General features: G+C 28.8%; 1 protein-coding gene and 1 pseudogene across 2 annotated transcripts; one reads left to right on the forward strand and one right to left on the reverse strand.

The window, feature by feature from the left end:
* Nucleotides 1-4038: 4038 nt before the first annotated feature.
* Nucleotides 4039-19859, reverse strand: LOC149892792 (uncharacterized). 2 transcript variants are annotated; one of them, XM_090070946.1, is made up of 13 exons: nt 19599-19838; nt 19153-19465; nt 13170-13290; nt 12870-13064; nt 12562-12761; nt 11042-11340; nt 10270-10526; nt 10052-10093; nt 9844-9977; nt 5276-5339; nt 4825-4908; nt 4501-4667; nt 4039-4402 (listed from the first exon to the last, which is right to left on the reverse strand). In XM_090070946.1, exons 2-13 carry the CDS (start codon nt 19402-19404, stop codon nt 4106-4108), a joined length of 2112 nt encoding a protein of 703 aa, XP_089927072.1. In that variant the 5' UTR covers nt 19405-19465; nt 19599-19838; the 3' UTR covers nt 4039-4105. The 2 variants fall into 2 exon arrangements, with proteins under 2 accessions (XP_089927072.1, XP_089927078.1); XM_090070952.1 differs by having other exon boundaries at nt 4039-4364; nt 19153-19859.
* Nucleotides 16534-18195, forward strand: LOC149892793 (uncharacterized; annotated as a pseudogene).
* Nucleotides 19860-21457: the final 1598 nt, after the last annotated feature.

Below are 21457 nucleotides of genomic sequence, written 5' to 3' on the forward strand. Positions count from 1 at the left end.
ATTACATATAAGAAAAAAGGTTTTAACATAAAAAGACTTCTTGAAAAAAAGTAAACATAAATTTTTGTTTGTATTGGTATTCTAACGCAAAAACGTGGTCTTCCAAAACATTAGCAACTTTTTTAAAACTACCCTAAAAAATGTTAATATCAATAGTTAATGGCGTATCCTTTAGTTTTTAGGATCAAGGAACATCTTCTCGGCATAGACTCTACGAGTTTATTAATTTTTTCTTGTTTAATCTCATTCCACATGGTTTCAATAGCTTTATATAGCTCATCGGCGTTTTTGAAAGGCCCTTTGTGTTTTAGGGAGAGTTCAACTTGATACCATAAATTTTCAATCGGGTTGAGATCAGGATATTGAGTTGGCTATTTCATTACTTTCATTTGATTTGTTTCAAACCATTCTTTAAAAAGTTTAGAGGTGTGTTTGGGATCGTTGTCTTGTTGAAATGTCCGTAAAAGAGGCGTATTATTATCAGAATGAGGAACCACTTTTTCCTTGAGAGTATCACAATAAACATACTGATCCATAATACCATTTATTCGGTAAATAGGTCCAACTTCACTAAAACCGGAAAAAAAACCCCAAACCATTGCACTTTTTCCACTACCATGTTTTTTTTTTATTTAGAAACAATATTCAGCTTTAGAAAAGAAACGATGCGGTTGAAATCATTAACAGATGTTAAAGAAAAAAAAGTTGAGCTGAAAAGTTTTAGTCAAATGGAGAAAGATTTCGAAGAGCGTCAGAATTTTCAAAAACTACCTATAGTTCCGATCATTTTTTTAAATTTAGTTAGAAAACATGATTTAACTCTTTCAGAAACCCCTTAAAAAACTATTTTTTAGATCTTTTTTGCACAGATCAATCCTTTAGAGATGGAAACAACTTTAACGATACACAACATAAATCAGGTTCGTAATTGCCTAAATTATTCTTTGTAACCCTTTTTTTTTTAAAAAAAAAATTAAAAAAATCTCAGTCAGTAACTTTTGTAGTTTCCACCAAAAAAAAAAAAAAAAAATTATTTCGCGAATTTTTACGATTTCACTTAGTCGCTTCTTTAAACAAAACATGAAAAGAAGACAAGTTGAAGATGTTTAAGTTCAGTTCACAAGAACGAAATAAAAAGAGAAAAAAAAGGGCATCCAAAAAAGTATAGAAGAAGCTCTATTGAAGAAGCTAGTGTCAAACGAACAAAGTTCGTCAATTAGAATAATAATGTTGTATCAGGAGTTTAATTTGGTTTGAATAAAGATTGCAAGTACCACACTTGTCTGTGGTCATATGTGAATAAATCTTTTTTAGTAAGTGTTTAAATAATTCTAGTAATTCTAGTAAAAGAAGATTACCGAGAAAGACCCCCAGTTGTCCATATATTTACTTTTGAAAGAGTTGGAATTTGTAATAATGACTTAAGTAATTTTCAATGCCAAACAATCTTGATAATCCCAGAAGAGAGCGGTTTTTGACGTGTTGTTTTTTAAAGAGTTGCTGCATTAATTAATCATTAATTTGTCATAACAAGAGATAGATAAGCAACAGAACACGATAAAAAAGACGCAAATTGTAAGTTGTATGTGTTAGTTGAAACATAACTTTATATACTGTGAGGAGGGAGAACTAAATTAAAAAAAACGTACACAAGATGACTCATCAACTCTTCATATAATTAAGTGATAAAGCGTAAGAAGAAAAGTTAAGTAAAACTCGGAAAAGACGTAAACACGAAGACGAAAAAACGTTAAAGCGTAAGAAGAAAAGTTAAGTAAAATTCGGAAAAGACGTAAACACGAAGACGAAAAAACGTTAAAGCGTAAGAAGAAAAGTTAAGTAAAACTCGGAAAAGACGTAAACACGAAGACGAAAAAACGTTAAAGCGTAAGAAGAAAAGTTAAATACAACTCGGAAAAGACGTAAACACGAAGATGCATAAACGATAAAGTGTAAGAAAAGCTAAACAACTGGGAAAAGACGTAAACGCGAAGACTCATCAACCTGCCGCATAAATAGAATATGAGTAGGTATTGCAGCCAAAAATCAACCAAAAACTATAAAAACTCGAAAAAAATAAAATAAAATAGAATGATGGATTAGAGCGACTTGTAAGTTTCTTAAAAGTTTCTCTTTAAAACTTCGTCTTCTTTTCTTCTTCTCTTTGGAAGTAGAGAAGAAGAAAAGAAGACGAAGTTTTAAAGAGAAAGTTTTAAGAAAGTTTTAAGAAGAGTTTTACAAAGAGAAAGAATTTTGTGATTAAAAAAACTACTTTGATGAACAAGTAGTTTTATAAGCAGTTTAATAAGCAGTTGAATAAAAGAAGAAAAGAAGAAGATTTTAATATTGATTAAAGGAGAATAACCAGAAGTTTAAAATAAAGAAGAGGTGTTTGTAATAAAAAGAAGATATAAAAAGAGAAGTAATTGATATAAACAGTATTGAACACTGCAAAAATTCGTAAGAGAATGTTATTTATAATTTATTAATATAATGAAGATAAGAGTGCTAACCATTATCCACTAATAGAATATTTATTGAGCTTTATTATAACAGAATATACTGAGGACGGCAAACACAACCTTACCCTGTAACGATTAAACCTTGCCCATTCCTAACCAAACTATTCTCAAACCTCGCCCTTTTCAAACTAAGTAATCCCCACGCCACTAACCGCGATCCCAATCTCCACACTTACCTTCCACACAATTTTACAACCCATATCTCCCTAATCACTCATCACATCAACACACTAACAAACGAAAAACATAACATAGTTAATAATATAGAAACGCCGCCCTCACAATACAGATGCCTTTATAAAAGATTAACAAAAGATCAATAAAAAACCAATAGGAAGTACAAATTTTTTGATTCAAAATTTGATACCTTCACTAACTTAATATCATTCTTTTTTCTCTTTCTTATAGACAACCCCAGGTTGAAGCATGCAGCACTTGTGAGAAAGATCAATTATAATTAATTTCAAATACAATTAAAGATTTTGTTAAGGATATGGCTAAAGCTGAAAGGATGGTGAGTTTAGGTCTAGCAACGAAGTTTTCTAATAAAAGAAATAAGCTACAAATAAAGTTAAAACAGATAAGATTATTCTAGTGGTTACATCAATTACATGGAGAACTTATAATTTCTAAAAAGTCCTGTTCAGAAAGTATTTTATTTACGCCGATTCAGAGTCAGTATCTTCTGCATCAATAACCATAAGAATAAAGAAAGTTCTGCCTTTGGATACCATGGAGGATATATAACAAATGCGTGAAAATGATTTTCTTAGATTGAAAAATGAAGTATTTCAGTGGAAAATACCTCATTTTACCATCAAAGAAGGTCATGTTTTTACCAATCAATTTAGGGTAAAAAATAAAGATAATACTTTAGTTAGATTGGTATCAGCATAGGTATAAACTATAATGTTGCTGTAGAGTTCTAATTTTTTCAAAAATTTTCTATAACTTAATTTTTATACAACAGTAAAATCCTACAATACATCGCAGGAGGGGTCTATTAGATCGTTGGCCAGTTAAAAGAAAATCAACATAAAAAAAGTTAATATTTCAATTTAAACTTATTTTTTAAATTCATTTATTTAAACTCATTCTTTAAATTCATTTTTTTCTTCCTTCCTTTCTGCGAGACAATTTGCTACGATTGCCCCATTATAGTCAGAACCTTACAAACAGAAAATACTTTAAACGAAATAATTTATCTCCTATATCGCTTTTTAAAAATTCATATCGAATATCAATAAAATAGGAAGTTCAGAAGAGTAGCTGTTTTTCAATTATTTTTATCCCATTAAGACCGAAATGCAGTTCACTTTTTAAAGTCTCTTATTTTTAATTGACATCATTAACCACTAGTTTACAGGAGATTTTCTATTTTTTGTAAAATCGAAATTTTTTCATTTCAATTAAAAACTTCATCTATGTGTTAAATTTGTATAAAAATATTTAAATATTTAAAATGGACAAATGGAAAACATAGATTCGATATACTTCAAGAATAAAGTTCAACACGTTTCAAGCTCTATATAATTCAATTCTATATATTTCAAGAATGAAAAAGAAAGTATTGCCTCGCTAATTCATCCTTTTGAAGGATTTCGATTATTTCTTTTACGATATTTCTTTTGAGTAGAATTGACACGTACAGGATTGCTACGAACAATCTGTAGGGATTTGATAATGTAAGGATTATCATTTTTATCACCGCCATCTGCAACTGGAACAGAAACAGGACCTACGTAAGGTCCGAAAGGTTTTCCATTAAAACTTTCTTCAGACCACATATATACGGCAATTCCTGCAGGAACATTCATACTTTTAATATTCGTTTCATCATTACTAAAATAACATCCATAGATGATCAAATTTGAGTATTTCTAAAAAAAATGATTTATCAATACACAATATCAATACATCTGGACAACGTAAGAAAACGAATATTGGTTGTTTAAGAAATGAAGAAAAAACTTCTCACCCCAATGTCAAGAAAAACACATAATGAGGAGAAAGATGTTCCGCGACAGATCTTTACCATCTCAGAAGATTTCTTGTCACTTTTGAAAATTTTCATGGATTGCGTCGATTTTCCATCACAATGTCTATCAATCGTGATTGGGCCGTAAAATGGACCGTATTCTTTGCCTGATAAAAAATTGATAACATAAAATTGCAACACAAAGATTAATGTGTGCTATATATGTCATGAAGATATAATGGCTTACAAATGGCGTATCTTTTAAAAAAAAAATTCGGTCATACCTGAAGAAAATAGATATGATAATTTATAAATGGAACTAACCATTGTAGTTTGTACCATTGTAAAAAAGAGCTTCAATATTTTCCGGAATGTATATAGATCTAAATTCCATTTGCCAATTTTGTGCTAAGTATAAAATAAAAATGAAATATTTTGCTTTAAGAAAACTGAAAACTTATTTTTATTATTACATTATATTTCTTTGAATCTTTTGTCAATAAGTCTCGCTCTAAAAAAATAATATTTATAAAGCAGTGAACACTAAATGAATCCTCTCGATATCTTAAGAATGTCAACTTTGAAATGATTTACATTTTGAGATCTTAAATAAAAGAAAAAAAGGAAAAAACGTTTTAAAATAAAAGCACAACAAGTAAAGCTTCAGTAAAAAATTGAAGATAATACAAAACTGATAAATTGAAATAAACACTATTATACAAACTAAAAATTGCAAAATACAATTGTAAACATAGAAACTTAAAAAAAATCTTACCACGGCCATAGACTTTTCCAAGATCAGTGTAGTTGTTTATTGGAAACACATAGCAATATTCATCCTTTAAGAGATAAAAAATCACATTTAACATAAATTGTTGTCAGCAGGTGTACATTTAAACATGGTATAATCTTAAACTATATTACTCTGCATTAGGTTGGTCTAGAAAACTATACCAGAAAGTTTAAGTTAGTAGAATTATTGCTGCACAATAATTTTACTAACTTATTCCTTCACTTTTTTTTGTTAATTGTGTATAAATATTTGTCCTGCAAAATTTCAGGCTGATTGAGCTTCAAACCATTATCATTATTGCTTGTCTGGTGTCTAAGCTTACAATATCTGTCCAATTTCAACACATTATAAATTAATTTACTTACTGTGCTGAATTCTAATGTACATGCTACTTTTTTCATTTGAAGAGTGTTACTGAATTAAAATTGAATTCACATTGAATTGAAATTGAACACTTCAACAAATAAACTATAAACTAAGCTATAAAATGGCTTCATCCAGTTAGAAACCTGCCATAGAGCACTGGCTAACTGAAAAGCCAACTTCTCAGTTATTTACAGCAAGATTACCATGTATGTTGAATATACTTCAACTAAAATTTAAACTGCTCCAGCTTCATTATTTAATGGAAGAACCCTTCTGGAAAGTTGCAAAATGTCTTCTGATGCAGCTACTGTATTTGGATATAAGCTAGATTACCAACACAAAAACTGTCAACACTGCATCAGAACTCTCTGGCTCTGAAGATACACAGGACACCACAAAGAGAAAGGAACAGGATGAAAGAAGACATGTTTAAAGGTAATTTTCTAGATTTGAAACAGAAGATGAAATTCTTTCATTGACATTTAGCTCAGAATCAGAAGAAGATGAGAAGTGTTAGACACTTCAAACTTAGACACAACAGATTCAACAGCTTGTACTTCATCATCAAAAAAGAAATTTAAAAAACTCTTCCAGTCCCTTGAAGTTTTAGGTGCTTAGAATTTACCTCTCAGACTGTGGAGTTTTACTTATACCCGGAGTTGTTGCAAAAACGCTTGGCCCTGACATTTCAGAAATAATATTAGCTTAAAGTTAGACAATCCAGTATAAAAAAAACAAAGACAATAGGCTGCTGCAACAGCTGAAAAAGAACTTCCTTTTGCTAGGCCACTATAGCTGTATAGGTACAGCAAAATTTTTCCCAACACTGATGGATCAAAGCAAAATGTGGATTGCATAGCAGTTATTGTTTTTGGGAATGGCCAATAAAAACTGTTGGCTGTTCCAAAATGGGACAGAGGAGTAGGAGAGCCTAAGCTATTGCCTGTATTGAAGTAATTGAGAAATAGGAGCAAAGGCCTTGTATTTGTGACAAAAGCTAGCAATACAGGGCTTCATAATGGAGCATGTGTTGGAATTGAGGAAAGCCTGGAAACTGAAATGGTCCGGATTGTATACCAATATTATGTTATGAAACTTGTCCTTCCAAATGTTTTCACATCTCTGTTTAGTCCAACTGAAGGTCCACCAATTGTACTATTCAAGCAATTTTAGAAACAATGGCCATTAATAAACTAAGATGCTTATACTGTTCAACAATTGATGAACTGTCTCAGGATCCAATATTGAAGAACATACAACATGCCTATTTATATGCTGCTCTTGAAATACAGCAGCCAAAGAATTTTATCAGGATTTGCTGTGTTTATGCTTCTGGTTTCTTGGTGGGTACAAAGACAGCGAGAAGTTTCAAGCTCCCAACACATAACCTAAAATGAATGGAAAAAGCCATTTATCCACTGAAAATCTTTCTTTTTAAGACGCAGTTCAAGTTGGCCACTGGAACAAGTTGAGTCCAGGAATATCACAGATTTGCTCTGTCAGTTTTGTTTGTTTCAAACAGTGAAACAAACACCAGTTGGAATTCGAGTCACTCTGAAGACTTATCCAAAGAAGACTGTTGCCAGCAAGGGATAAGAAGAATTTTCAAGGTACCTCTGGTTACAGTCTGAACATCTTTTTGGCATGGCCCTTTTAGATGGCAGAGTGTAAGCATCAATCAAATAAAGAATGATACAAAATCTACATCAACTAGCATTGACAGTCACCCCTTGGCTTGTGAAGTTTACAAGTGAATCTGAACAATTGAAATTAGAGGATCTGGTGACAAAAAGGATGACATATTTCTTTGATGTCCTCATGGAAGAAGGCAAAGAAAAATTTTTTCAGACATTTTAGCCACCAGGATAGTGGACATTTAATCCAGTCTTCAAGAAGTTTTATGAAATGGCTGCACAGATGACAGTTGTAAATGATGTAGCTGAAAGGGAATCTTAGCTGAAAGAGGAAGTCTTATGTAGAATTATGATGTCACACTGACAAAGAACAAGGAGCAGAAACAATTTTTTTTTTTTTTGATTGGTTGCAAACAATTGTAAGAATTTCCCAACTGTATCAGAGACATCAGTTAAGTTGTAGATTAATGAATGAGGAATAAGTTATCTAAAAACTTAAAAAATTGAGTTTTCAATTAGATATATTTTTACTTAGAACTTTAATTTATTAACTTTAATTCAATTTATAATTTTAATTTTAACTTTAAAATCAATAATGGACCTTCAACAATAACTATTTTATTTGAGACAAACAAAAAACTGTCACATGGGTGACCTCTAAATTTAATTTCTTTTAATCAAAATTTTGAACAGTTGTTATAATCACAACTAAGAACAAATATAACCTTGTGAGCAGCTGAAATCTGTTTTGTGGATCAATAATTTTTGCAAAAGGATTTCATTTGATTATAAGAAATTTTATCAGACATTTCATATTGACACATAACTCAAAACCAAAAGATTAGAAAAATATCAAACCAACAAAAAAAAGCGAACCTAAAAACTATTATCATTTAAAATCATTTACAAACTCATTTGTAACTTCCTGTGTGTGTCTGCATGCATGGATGGATGGATGGAAGGATGTATGGATGTACGCATGGATGGATGAATGCATGCATGGATGGATGGATAGATGGATGCACATATGCATGTATGTATGCATGCATGCATGCATGCATGCATGCATGTATGTATGTATGTATGTATGTATGTATGTATGTATGTATGTATGTATGTATGTATGTATGTATGTATGTATGTATGTATGCATGCATGCATGCATGCATGCAAGCATGCATGCAAGCATGTATGTATGTATGTATGTAATGCAATGTAATGCATGTATTTATGTATTTGTGTACGTAGGTATGAATGTAATGTAATGTATGTATGTATGTATTTATATATACACTTATATATACATATACATTTATATACCTATATGTTTATGTCAATATATATATATATATATATATATATATATATATATATATATATATATATATATATATATATATATATATATATATATATATATATATCAGTGAAGATCTTATCTTAACAATTAATCATGTTATTTATCCAAAAAGTACTTCATTATTTTTACAGATTTGTCTCTCCATAGTCTAAGAGGTAAATACTTTCTTTATCATCTTTATTAATATCTTCATTTTGATCAATGTTAGAGCAACTAGTGCACATTTTTGGTTTGTGAATAAATAATCCCAAACTAATTTCATGTGGCAAACAAAATAGATGCACAATTTCTAATCTCTTCCAACTTTTTTTACAGCATTTGCCCAATCAAATGTTAAAATGCCAACAAAATCATTGTTCAAAGTCAATTTAAACTCTTCTAAATCAGCTTTAGGGTAATTTAGCATCACCTTTATAGTAATTTATATCAATACAAATATTTTTATGAGTTTATGATTTTATGAGAAAATAGCTCATCACTTTCTATTAATTTCATTATTTTAACAATCTTAATCCAAAAATATTTTATATATTGAAACAAAAAAACTGTGCAACACAGTCATATATTTTTTTATTCTGTCTCAAGACAAAACAGACATCTAACTAGTTGAATATCTCTTGGGAGTAGATACAGATTATTGAGATTTTTATTGGAAACTGTTTCACATAATAAATATGAAAGATCATTAAAATTTTTTCTTAAAGACAAAAGAATTGTTGTTTGGTTTTTTGGTTTTTAATAAAGCACAAATTGCTGGTTTGAACTTTCCTGCGGAGCCAGTTAAAAGTGAAATTTTCTTTAAGTGAAAATTTATCTAATTTTCCTACAGAGGGTTGGATAGGAGAGAGTTTCTATCAAGTGATTTGGAAGTAATAGCAAGCAACAAGGATATTTTTTATGCAGCTAATTAGTAAAATGCAATGTTAGTGAAAAGTTTGCACTAAAATTTATTTTGATAGCAAAAGTAAGCTTTCCACAAAGTAACTTTTAAAATGGTTAATTTAGTTTGAAATATTAACATTGAATAAATATTAAAAAAAGATTAAGTAAACATGAAACTAATGTTAATAAATGTAGAAACTTATTAACTAGCAGAAATTTATTGTATTTTGATTTGAAATATTGCAATATAGTATTCCGAATATGGGAGGCAAAATTGGTTACAATTGCATGCCACTGTTAATCCTTACCTGAATTAGATTATCATCTAGACAAGCTCGAATATATTCAGTTTTTAATTCATTTGGAGAAATTTTGATAGACTTCCAACCACCACGTATTTTTCCAAGCACAGTTGGTCCAGGAAATGGCCCATAAGGATCACCTTAAAAATAGTAACAATCCCAATAACTAACTGTCAAAAGCAAAAAAAGTTTTCAAAGACTTTCAAAAATTTACCTCTAAAATTCTCGCTACTAAATCCAGTAACTTCCAATCCCTCTAAAATTATTATAATATCATAATTTAGTCTTTAATAAATACAAAAAATAAAAAAAGAAAGTTCCTGAAATTCTTTCTTAACCAATTCTAAAAATGTAAACTTATTATCCTATAACAAATATTAAATATGATCTGTAAATAAAAAACAAATAAATGTCTCATCAAAGATCACTTACCTGAAATAAAAAGGGAGTGGACGGATTCACGCCATTTTTCCAGATTTTTAATTTCATGCACTTTTTTCATTTCCATTGCAAGCTCATTTGGCTCAATCTTGTGACAAATACCGAGCAATTCTTTTTGAGAACATATGACAACTTGTTTGGTAGCAACTTGACCAGTTGATACTGAAGTTAAGCTTTTAAGATAGGCTCGAATTGTTGGGTACTTACCAGGTGATCCAAAATATTGAGTGATGCAAAATCTTTGCTGTCTATCGCATAAAATAATTTTTTCAAAAAATGTAAGAAGACAATGATTGCAAACTTTTGTAAAATATTTACTTTCTTTTGTAAAAAAAAATCTCAAGTTTAAATATAATCAGTGAATGCAAAAGATCTCCACCTACACATTGTTATAATAAGACTTACAAATATTTCAATTACAAGTGAATACAAAACATCTCCACCTACAAATTGTTAATTGGATTTTTCATTGTTAACTGTATGGTTGTAATGGTTGTAATGATTAACTGTATGGTTGTAATGATTGGAAAAGATGTCAGAAGACAATGACTGACATGAACAAGATTTATAAAATATTTCAAGTATCAGTGAGTACAAAATCATACAAATACAATTTAAATGCAAAACATCTCCACATACTTATTACACAAATTAATTTTTTCAAAAGATATCAGAAGACAATGATTGTAAAGTTTCATAAAATATTTAACATTTGTAAAAAAGTTCAAGTTCAAATATAATCAGTGAAAAGATCTCAACCTACTTATTATTAACTGGATCCAACAAAAATAGAAGAATATCTTTATCTGAATTTTTTTCTTTTTCTGTTAATGACAATAGATTTCTTGCAGTACCATTTAGTCCAACTGAACCAACAAGACTTGCCATGTCAGCAATCAGCACTTGTCGAAGAATGGAGAGATCAGAATAGAGGTTGAGGAACTCCAAACATCTGTCAGAATTCTTTCTTGCAACTTTTAATTTTTCAACCTGTAGATTTTCCACTGTACAAACACAGTATTTATCAATGTAAAATTTCAACTGCCCAAAGAAGTTCAGACCCTAAGTAAAAATCATTTGTATATTTTTATTTATTAATATCAATATCAATAAAGAGTTAAAGCAGCAAAAAATTGAAAAGCAATCATATGATTTGAAAAAAGAAATATAGTTTTTAAATTTTCACTTAAAATCAAATCAAAAAATATGCCCGTTTGGAAGCTGCATTCTTTTTTATTTTTCAAAAATTTTTAGAATCATATCACAGTTCACAGTGTTAGTTACAAAAAATGGAATATGAAAGTTTGAATAATGGTTGTTCTTTGCATAAGCTGGCTTAGGCCATTTAATATAATAAGGCAGCAAAGTACTTCTTCAGGTTTTTTTTATAGTCAAATCTTGAAATTAAGGTGACTTTTTAAACTTTTGTTTGTGCAAGAAAAAAATTTTGAGGGCAAATTGTGATGTACATTTTTTCTTTCTCATGCAAAAATATACATTCTGATACATTCATGAAACTTTTCTTTAAAAAGAAAAGTTTCATGAATGTATCAGAATGTATGTTGGCACCTTTGAACAGTTTCAGTATTTATATTTGTACTTGGACAAAATATTTTGATGTTAGATTTGTGGCAACAGATTAAACCATAAATTTCTTTATGTAGAGAAATGACTTTCTTTGGTTTTTTGAATTATTTATAGAACTTTTATGAAAGTCATAAAATGAAGGGAGTTTCTTTATGACGTTTCAATAAACGTCATAAAGAAACTCCTTTAGAAACCCAATAGATATTGAACAGCTTAAAAAAACCTGCATGTCTATGCAGAGTTTAGAAAATTGCAACTAAAAGTAAAATCAATCCAGCTTTTGAACAAATAGTTGATTAAAAGGTTAACAGCTAAAGGATATTATAATACTGCAAACAAAGGTATCAATCATTAATAGATAATCTTATACTAAATAGATTGATTTTAAAAACTTTCCTTTATTTGCAAATATTTTTATGTTTGTAGAAGCCTAATAAAATGGATCCAGGAAAAAATATTGTTTTAAAAAGCACATTGCTTCAAAAAAAAAAAAAAAAAAAAAAAAAGAAGAAAGAACAAAGACATATGTTGTAAAGCTAATCAATTTCCTATTCAAGTGCAACATTCAATGATAACTTTCATTATCATATCTTTTATATTTCATACTTTAGTTTTCTTAACAATATATGGGCAGCCATTTCAATAAAACTATTTACCTAAACTTCTATGCCTAAATGGAATAAAAATGCAACATACCCGAAAAGCCTGGTTATAAAGCTCAGTTGCTTGGTTTTCAGTTATAGACTTTTCTTCTCGAAACTGATTGATTGAGTTTCGAATTGAGCTGACAGCTTTCTTCAGCCCCTCTGCTTCAGCTCTCAGCTCGTCTGCTTGAGCACGAGTCAGTGCTTCATCAATAACTCGCTTTAACATTCCTTCCTGACTCTCTTCCGCCTCTATTATCAATGTACAACAAATATTATGTTCAAAACAAGTTAAATGAACAGTTCATCAACTTTAATTTGCATTTTATTTCTTGTGGAATATTAAAGCAGTGCCCATACCCTTTGACCCACCAAACAGACCAAATGCCATTGAAACAAGACTTAATACAGTTGAAAATGCAGCACCCATTGGACCAGCAAAACTAACCAAAGTTCCAACAAGACTGAGACCACCAAGAAGCATATCTTGCCAACTCCCACTGCTGATGCCATTGACAAGCTGAGTTAAACCTTCTCCAACATCTTTTATTCCAGCTGTAAAAGTGTTTCAGAACTATTGGTTTATAGGTAGCACTATTTGTTTACGTTACATATACTTAATGCACCAAAGAGAAAAAATAAAACTAGAAGGAGTTTTACTAGCAACTTTATCATTGCCAAGTGTGAGAAAAGCATTTTTGGCACTTTTAGCACTTTCTTTAAACTTTTTTTTCTTTTCATCCAACTTTGAGCCTCCTTTAGGATTAAGTAGATCGGACTTCTACATTAAAAAGAGGTAGAAATTTTTTAAAAACAATACTAATGATTAATATAGTATTAAAAACAAAAATATTAAAAGCAATAACAATAAATACAGTAGCATTAATAGTAAAAATAATAGCAATAATATATAACAAAAGCAATAATAATCATGATCATAATAATTAGAATAGTAATAATAATCACAATAGTAAAAATAATAATAATAATAATAATAATAATAATAATAATAATAATAATAATAATAATAATAATAATAATAATAATAATAATAATAATAATAATAATAAGAAGAAGAAGAAGAAGAAGAAGAAGAAGAAGAAGAAGAAGAAGAAGAAGAATAGTAATAATAATAATAATAATAATAATAAGTATAAGAATAATAATAAGAATAAGAATAACAATAATAATTAGAATAATAATAATATGAATAATAATAATATGAATAATAATAATAATAATAATAATAATAATAATAATAATAATAATAATAATAATAATAATAATAATAATAATAATAATAATAATAATAATAATAATAATAATAACAATAATAAAAATAATAAAAATAATAAAAATAATAAAAATAATAATAACAATAATAAGTAAGAAAAACAAGAACAAGAAGAGCAACACAAAGAAGAATCTTCTTCTTTTAAATTATATCAGCAAGAACAATTATTGTAGTATCCAAAGGCGCCGAGTTCACGGGGGCAACAGGGGCAGTACCCCCCCTCCTCCCCAGGAAATTTATACTAATAATATATTATCACGGATTATCTCGGGAGCGAATAGATACTCTCGACCCTGTTGCCCCCGTGAACTCAGCGCCTATGGTAGTATCGTATATTTTATAATTGCAATAAATGATAATTACTTATAGTCTAATTATTAGTCTTATTACTGGTTTAATTAGTTAAAAAAATTAGTTAAAAAAAAAATTGTTCTAATACTAGTCTAGCTATTAGACTGAAACAATCTAAAATTATGCAGTCTTAAAGCTGCAATTTTTTTACGTACATAATAGTATAAAATGTAAATATTAAGAATATAAATAAGGCGCTACTGCAGTTTCTCCCTCTTCCCCCCCCCCCCCCCTTTCCTTTTTTTTTATGATTGATTATGATAGAAAAATATAAATATATGGACCTGAAAATCAACGGAAAGTGCTCTAATTCGAAGTCAAAGTTGTAAAAAATCTCACTAAAAACCCTAATATTCGCCATTTTTAAAAATCTTTTTAAAAACGCTTTCATTTTTAACGAATATTAATTACTGTTACATTGCGCAATAAGTAGAGCCCGTTTTCATCAGCCTTAACATTATTATTTTAAAGTATTATAACGAAAGTGTTATAACGAAATGAAATTCATGGAAGATTTCAAAGAAAGGTTTAACCTAGAATGTGAGAATGTAGAGAAATTGATCAATAATTATTATTGTATTGTGCGCTGTTTTTTTTTTTTTTTATTAAGAAAACGGTAAGAGGGTTACAGTTTTTTTAAATTTTATGTGATAAAACAATTATGAACTAAATTTCAAAAGTTCTTCTATTAGGAAACAAAACTGTTGAATTCTTTTTTAAAATTTAATACAAAAGTACATTATATGTACTTTTGCAAGTATACTTGCAATATAGTTTATTCTCAAATAAATAAAAAAACGGCTATTTTCATAGCCACAAAAAATTGCGCAAGATAAACATACTTTAACGACTTTTTTAACGTAAAAACCATGCTATTAATGTATTGGTTTTGAAAGCTAAAAGACCATTGACTTATTATTCTCAAAATGGTGAATATTAGGGTTTTTATTGGGATTTTTTACAACTTTGACTTCGAATTAGAGCACTTTCTGTTGATTTTCAGGTCTATGTTTATATATCATAATCAATCTGAAAGTAAAAAGGGGGGAGGGGGGGAGAAAATGTAGTAGCGCCTATAAATGATACAATAATTAAATATTAACAATAAAAACAAATAACAAAATAATTAAACGAAAACATATTTAAAAGAAACAAGCCGGCGACTTTGGAATTTATCTACTTTGGTTTCCACGATAACTTGAATAACTTTTTAAGCCTCTTATGAGCGAGAGCGTTTAAGCCTTTTATGAGCGAGATTTTTGTTTAATGCTAAAATATTAAATTATTTTACGCCTTTTAAGTGCGGGATAAACAAAAGAGTAATGAATTATGACAATTTTCAGTGCAATTATTATTAAGACACAAATCATGAGCTAAGATACACGGCGATCTTTCGTATATAGATTTTCCTAATATCCGTGGATCTGGAAATTACCAAATAGTGAAACATCTCCATGTAACCTATTTAAAATGTTTTATAAAATGCGAATTCACCTTACTTTGTAAACAAAAACTTGTGCGTTATACAGTCAGAACGTTGTTCTTTTGTTTTCAAAAAAAAAAAATGTTGTTTTGACGAAACCATGCAAATAAAATTCACTTTTAAGATTATCGACGTTCGGGGGCAGATCACCGACGTTCGAGGGCATTTAAAAATACACACAAAGGAACAAAGGAATTTTTTTTTTTTTTTTTTTGACAATTAGGAAAAATAAGACATGTTTTATTAAAAAAAGAAGAAAGAGAAAGGTTAGTTATTTTTGTTATGTAGAATTTACTATTTAAAAAATCAGTCTTTTTTTAGAACTTTTAACCGAATGAGTCACAAGATTCCAGGTCTGCAAAATTATTTAACTTTAAAGAAATAATTGCGTGTCTGTATTTTGTTCAAATAAATAACGAAATAATTTCTTTCTGTACTTTGTTTCGTTTTATTTAACTTGGCGTTTTTACTGTTTCTTTCTTTAATCTGAAGTAAATTTCTGATATCGCCAGAAAATGATCAGACTCAAATCGCAAACGAAGGTTACAAAAATGAAATTATTTTCTACAATTTCAAAGTAAGTGAAGAGAAAATAAGGTTATGGTTCTTCAAGCTGTAATAGTATAACTGGAATTAATTAACTAATAGTAATTAATAGTTCTTCTTGTTTAGATGAAAAAGTTATTATAAGATAGTGTAGTGAATATTGGAGTATCTGTTGAAGAATTTTATTCAGGGTCTTATAAATGCAATAAAGGCTAGAGTGCACTCCGGAAAATTATAACTGAAAGTGATCAGTTTGATTGTTTTTGCAATGTTTTAGAGTCAGGAAATGGTCAGCCAATGTTTGAATGCGTTTTAAAACATGGTGAAGATAAAATTGGTATGCCTTTGTCTGTGAATCTGAGGATCGCAAATTATGGATTAAAAAACTTCCAAATGCAAACTTCGTGTTTACAGATTATAAGCGAATTTGTGCTCAGCACTAGCCTAAAGATGCAGAATTAAAAAAAGTCAAAGGTAGTAGTTTTGTTCCAGTGCATCCTTTATCAGTCTTTAAAGGTATATCAGTGTCTTGTATTCCAATAGTGTCTAGAAAACGAGATGTCACTGGGTTAATGTGCTCTGAAAGAAATAGTTTACCTGATGAGTTCGAAAACTTTAAAAAAATGGAAGCTATTCAATTTAATTCAATTGTAAAAAATTTGAAGTCAATGATAAATAACTGTGAAGAAAAATTTTATTTTGTTGAAAAAGAAAAAAAAAATTTTAATATCATATGAACATTGTGGACCAGTACCTAAGTTTTCAATATATGTAACTTTAGAAGATTCTGGAGATATTATTTTCTTTTTTAAACAAAGGAATTATTAAATATTATTCTCAACTGGACAATGCTGTTAGTTATGTTATTAATAATGAAACAGATTCTAAGCGAGCAAGTTATATTAGGCATCAAATAACCAAAACCAATTGAACGACAAAATTATGGATTATTTCTCAAAGTTTTTTGTGATGAAACAGTTGCAGCATTACGTGTAAAAATTCCTGAAGCTAAAGATACTGCACTTTTTATTGAAACAGTTGTCAAGTGATAGCTTATTGTCAACAGTAAAGCAAAAGGTCTATATATTAGATTAAATGATATTTAAAGAAAGCCTATTACTTCAGTCAATGATTAGCAAATAGATTTCTTAGAGAACTATATTTCTTATTTTGCTGAAAATTTGAAATGCGTAAATTCAAAATTAAGAGAGAAAAAGTTAACAATGGATACTGTGAGTGCTTTGCAAAAAACTTCTAAAAGATTAGCAAGCTGTGCCAAGTATTTGTTGAATTGCGGTGTATTTTATGTATTGCTAGGACAAATGCAATCAGATGCACTAGAAAAACAGTTTAGGAAATATCAGCAAGGGTCAGGTGGCACATATCTGTTAACTGAGCAAAATGTTATTCAAAAATTTAGAATCGACAAAACTTGTAATTTGACAGACGAGCAAGCAGTTTTTGCAATATTTCCTCCTGCTCACCACCATTGTGATAACTGTGAACTTGATGTGTAGTTTGATATGTCAATATGTGAAAATTGTGAAGTTCAGTTGCCAAATGAATGCAAACAAGGGCTTTTATATATTGCAGGTTTTATTGCTTACAAACTTCTGGAATTACATTCAATTTTAGAAGAAATAGACACCTTTGATATGTTTCAAGAATATGGAACTTTGATTAGTTCTTTGAACAGGGAAAGACTAAGAGAACCTTCTGACAATTTAGTCTACTTTGTTATTTATTGTTTTTTTATATTTGAAGTGACACTTGTGAATAAAGTTTCACCATTGCTGTGCAAGAGAGGATTAATTGACATTTTTATTAACTGTAATAGTAAATTTCGATTGCATGTTCGAAGTGTTTAAAAAGTTTGCTGCATTTTAGCAAACATTTCTTTAAACAATTATTGTAAAAAACACTCTGAAGATTTTGGGAAGGAATGTTTAATAAAACAAGCAAAACTTTCAACTTCAAAATAAAGTAATTTTAGTTAAAAAAAGTCAAAAAAATTTTAATAAAATAAAGTCAACATATTTGTTTGTTTTTATCAAAAAATTTATTATTTGTATTACAAGTGTTAAACAGCTAAAATAAACATAGTTATAAAAATGAGATTTAGTCATTTTTAGCTAAACTCTTTAAATTTTTTTTGTAATTAACTTATTTATAAACGTAAAAAAAAATTTCTACAATATTTGCTTCCGAAATTTAATCAAAATGTTTTGTCCTAATAAAGCTCTTTATTTGTTTCTGAAGTTTGTTTACAAAAGCAAGGATAAAAAATGATTTTAACCGTAAAAAAGTCGGCCTTCGCTAATTTTACGGAAAATGAGCTGTTGTGGCCTGTTTGAGAAGGCCTTGAAAGTACGGAATGAAAAATCTTATAAAAATAAGACCGAATGATAAAACACGGACGATCTCGAAAAATTTACTATTAAGTCAAATAGAAGATCGCCGTGATAAGAAATGCAGTAGATTTTTAAATAAGCCTAAGATATTTTTTAAAGCACCAACAGGTTAGTCTCATTTGGTCAGCAAATTTAGAGTACACCTGTCCAAAATTACACTTTTCAGAAGAGCCCTTTTTTGTTTTTATTCCTTTTGAGAAGGATAGAGATTGGACTCTACTGATTACCCCGGATCTGGTTTTGAATCCTGAACATTCAGAGAATTCAAATAATAACTTTTGATTCACTAAAATCCCACTTGTTCTAGTATCCACAGTCAACAATTAATAACTGTTTTCCATATTTTTATGAGGGGAGGGAAAATCAAGTCTCTTCAAATGGTTTTTACATCTTTGAATAAGTAAATCAATATCTTTTTAATCAGCAATTGAATAAATAGTTTGGTATTCTTAAAGACTTAATCATTTATTATTAATAACATCTGGATTGAAAATTATTAAACATAATTATTTTTTTACTCGACCTCCTGGCATTCATATAAAATAACTGCAAACAAACCTCAAGGATCTTAGCTGTAAAATCCGGCAACTCATCACTACCTTTGTTTGTGCCATATGTCATCGCAACACAAGTTGCAACGAAAAGTAGCAATCTAATGCTGTGCATTCTCTTTTGATTGAAAAGTAAGAAATCTTTTAATATATGTATAATATAACAAAACAATTTAACAATATTAATATAAAAATCAAACAAACAAACCACGGTCACCCTTATAACCTGATTTGAAACAACCGGTGTTTGTATATCCATTTGATAATGGGATAACTTAAAAATTTTAAAAACTTTTTTCCACTGTGGTCTTCATATTCACCTTTTAAATAAAAAATGAAATTTATATTTGATACGCGAGTTTTAGAACCAATGCAATTTCTTCGAATGTTTTAAAATTGCTTAGCGAAGGTTTGCAAATTACATTTGAAGAAACAAATAAATTGCTAGTGCACCTTAAACAACCTGGTTTCAGCTCAACGCTGCGTACATTTAAAAAATCTGTATATCTCCACAACTTCCTCATCACTATTTATAAACTATCACTTAACACTGAATTCAAATTTTATCTGCTGTTAAAACTATTAAACAATAATAAAATGCTAACACAAATAATCCAAGAAAAGCAATAAATCTAAGTTTGACAATCGTTGCACACCAAAGTATTTAAGCCTTCTGTCAGGTAAATTTACCTATGCTCAAAATGGTCACCGAGTATGGCTTGCGGTTTAATGAGTTTATTTATTAGTTGTTTAAGCCCGAATCTATCAACCGATAATAACTGCCGCACAAAGCAATCGGTTTCGAAATCTACCTGTAAATTTATCCACAAAAACGCACACGCATCATCGCGAAGTAAGTGATGCTCAAGAAAATCGTGACAGAGAACAACGTTTTCAATGAGTAACTTATCAGAAACTCATTGTTTATCAGTTTTCTTATATACATGTTTAAAAATATTATTTGAGAGAACTGTTTGAACAAAAATATTTCAAATTTACATTAAGGTTCAGTATAAATATTTATCATTTTGCAACTGTCACTACAGATCTAGAAACTGTCTCCAAAATTTTTTACATTATAATAGTAATTTTAATAATAATAATAATAGTGAAAATAATAATAATGATAAAATCAACAATATTAATAATGATAATAATAAGGTTTTCGAACTGTAAAGTTATTAAAATCCATAAGAAACAAATATTTGGTAAGAAAACAGTTAAAAACTCGGTTCTAATAACAAAATAATGAAATTTCTTTCAATCGTTACCACTCCCGAATAAAAAAGGTTTAGTTATTATTAGATACACATACACTCTTGTCTTCTAGGTATTCCAAGATAAATCATAGATCTTTAGAAATATATTTTTTTTTTCCTTTTTTTTATTTTTATCTTAATTTTTATTCTCTTCTGTTAATTTAAACAGTTTGTCAAGTTAAAAACTTAAAAAAAAAAAGCTTTCAGTGTGTTGCTTTTTTAACTTCTAAGTATTTTAGAGACTGATCATTTTAAATAGGAAGTATACTAATAAGGTTAAGAATCACGAATCTGTACTCAGCTGAAATTTTAATCATTGTTTTAATTTATCATCTTCAAAAAAAAACTAATTTAAAAATAAAAATTAAAAACCAATATCTATTTCTATTTTATTTAAATGAGTCTATTTCTTTTGTGCAATTGAATGTAAATGTAATAATATATTATTATTACTATTTATTATTAATATAATATATTTGTTTCTTAACATATTAGTGTCAAGATTATAATACAAGCGTCAAGATTTAAGTCGGGAAACAAATTTAAAAAATATAAATATGAAATCCATTAGGATAAATAAATTATTCATACAGCAATTTCAAGCATCTTTTTTGACAGTTTCGAAAGTAGACTATAATACAATGAACAGTAGCATAAAATGCTCATAACCTATGATCTGAATGAGCCATGAGGACAAACCAATACAAATGAAGTTCAGAGTAACATTGCGTTGATGACTTTTAATCTGTGTAGAATAGTTATTAAATACGTGAAGTGGTTTCACAAAAGCAGGAAACATCAGAGAAATTATACATCACCTCGCAGATGTTGAGAAAAGCTTAGTTAACCAAATATATACGACTTTTGCTGACAAATCTAACACAATACTTAACCATGTAAAATCTAATGCTTAGTGATGATTTTAAGTTTGTTTAAGATAAAAGTTGTTTTAAAAAGACCTAACATCAAAGAAGAATATTTAAAAAAAAGAGAAAATTTTTAGATGCTTAAAGAATGCTTTCAAGAGTTCTCATTGGTCAGTAAATTTGATGT

This window comes from Hydra viridissima, unplaced genomic scaffold (assembly GCF_058129835.1).
Source record: "Hydra viridissima isolate aposymbiotic clone 2 unplaced genomic scaffold, HvirCarnegie_v1 scaffold_1, whole genome shotgun sequence".
In the NCBI taxonomy this organism is placed as follows: domain Eukaryota; kingdom Metazoa; phylum Cnidaria; class Hydrozoa; order Anthoathecata; family Hydridae; genus Hydra; species Hydra viridissima.

Coding starts and splice junctions, on each gene's coding strand:
- LOC149892792 (XM_090070946.1), bottom strand. CDS start 19,404: ATGGATATACAAACACCGGTTGTTTCAAATCAGGTTATAAGGGTGACC. Junction 10,527..11,041: donor TTGGATCCAGTTAATAATAA/GTAGGTTGAGAT, acceptor TTTATGCGATAG/ACAGCAAAGATTTTGCATCA. Junction 4,668..4,824: donor CAATGGTACAAACTACAATG/GTTAGTTCCATT, acceptor ATTTTTTATCAG/GCAAAGAATACGGTCCATTT.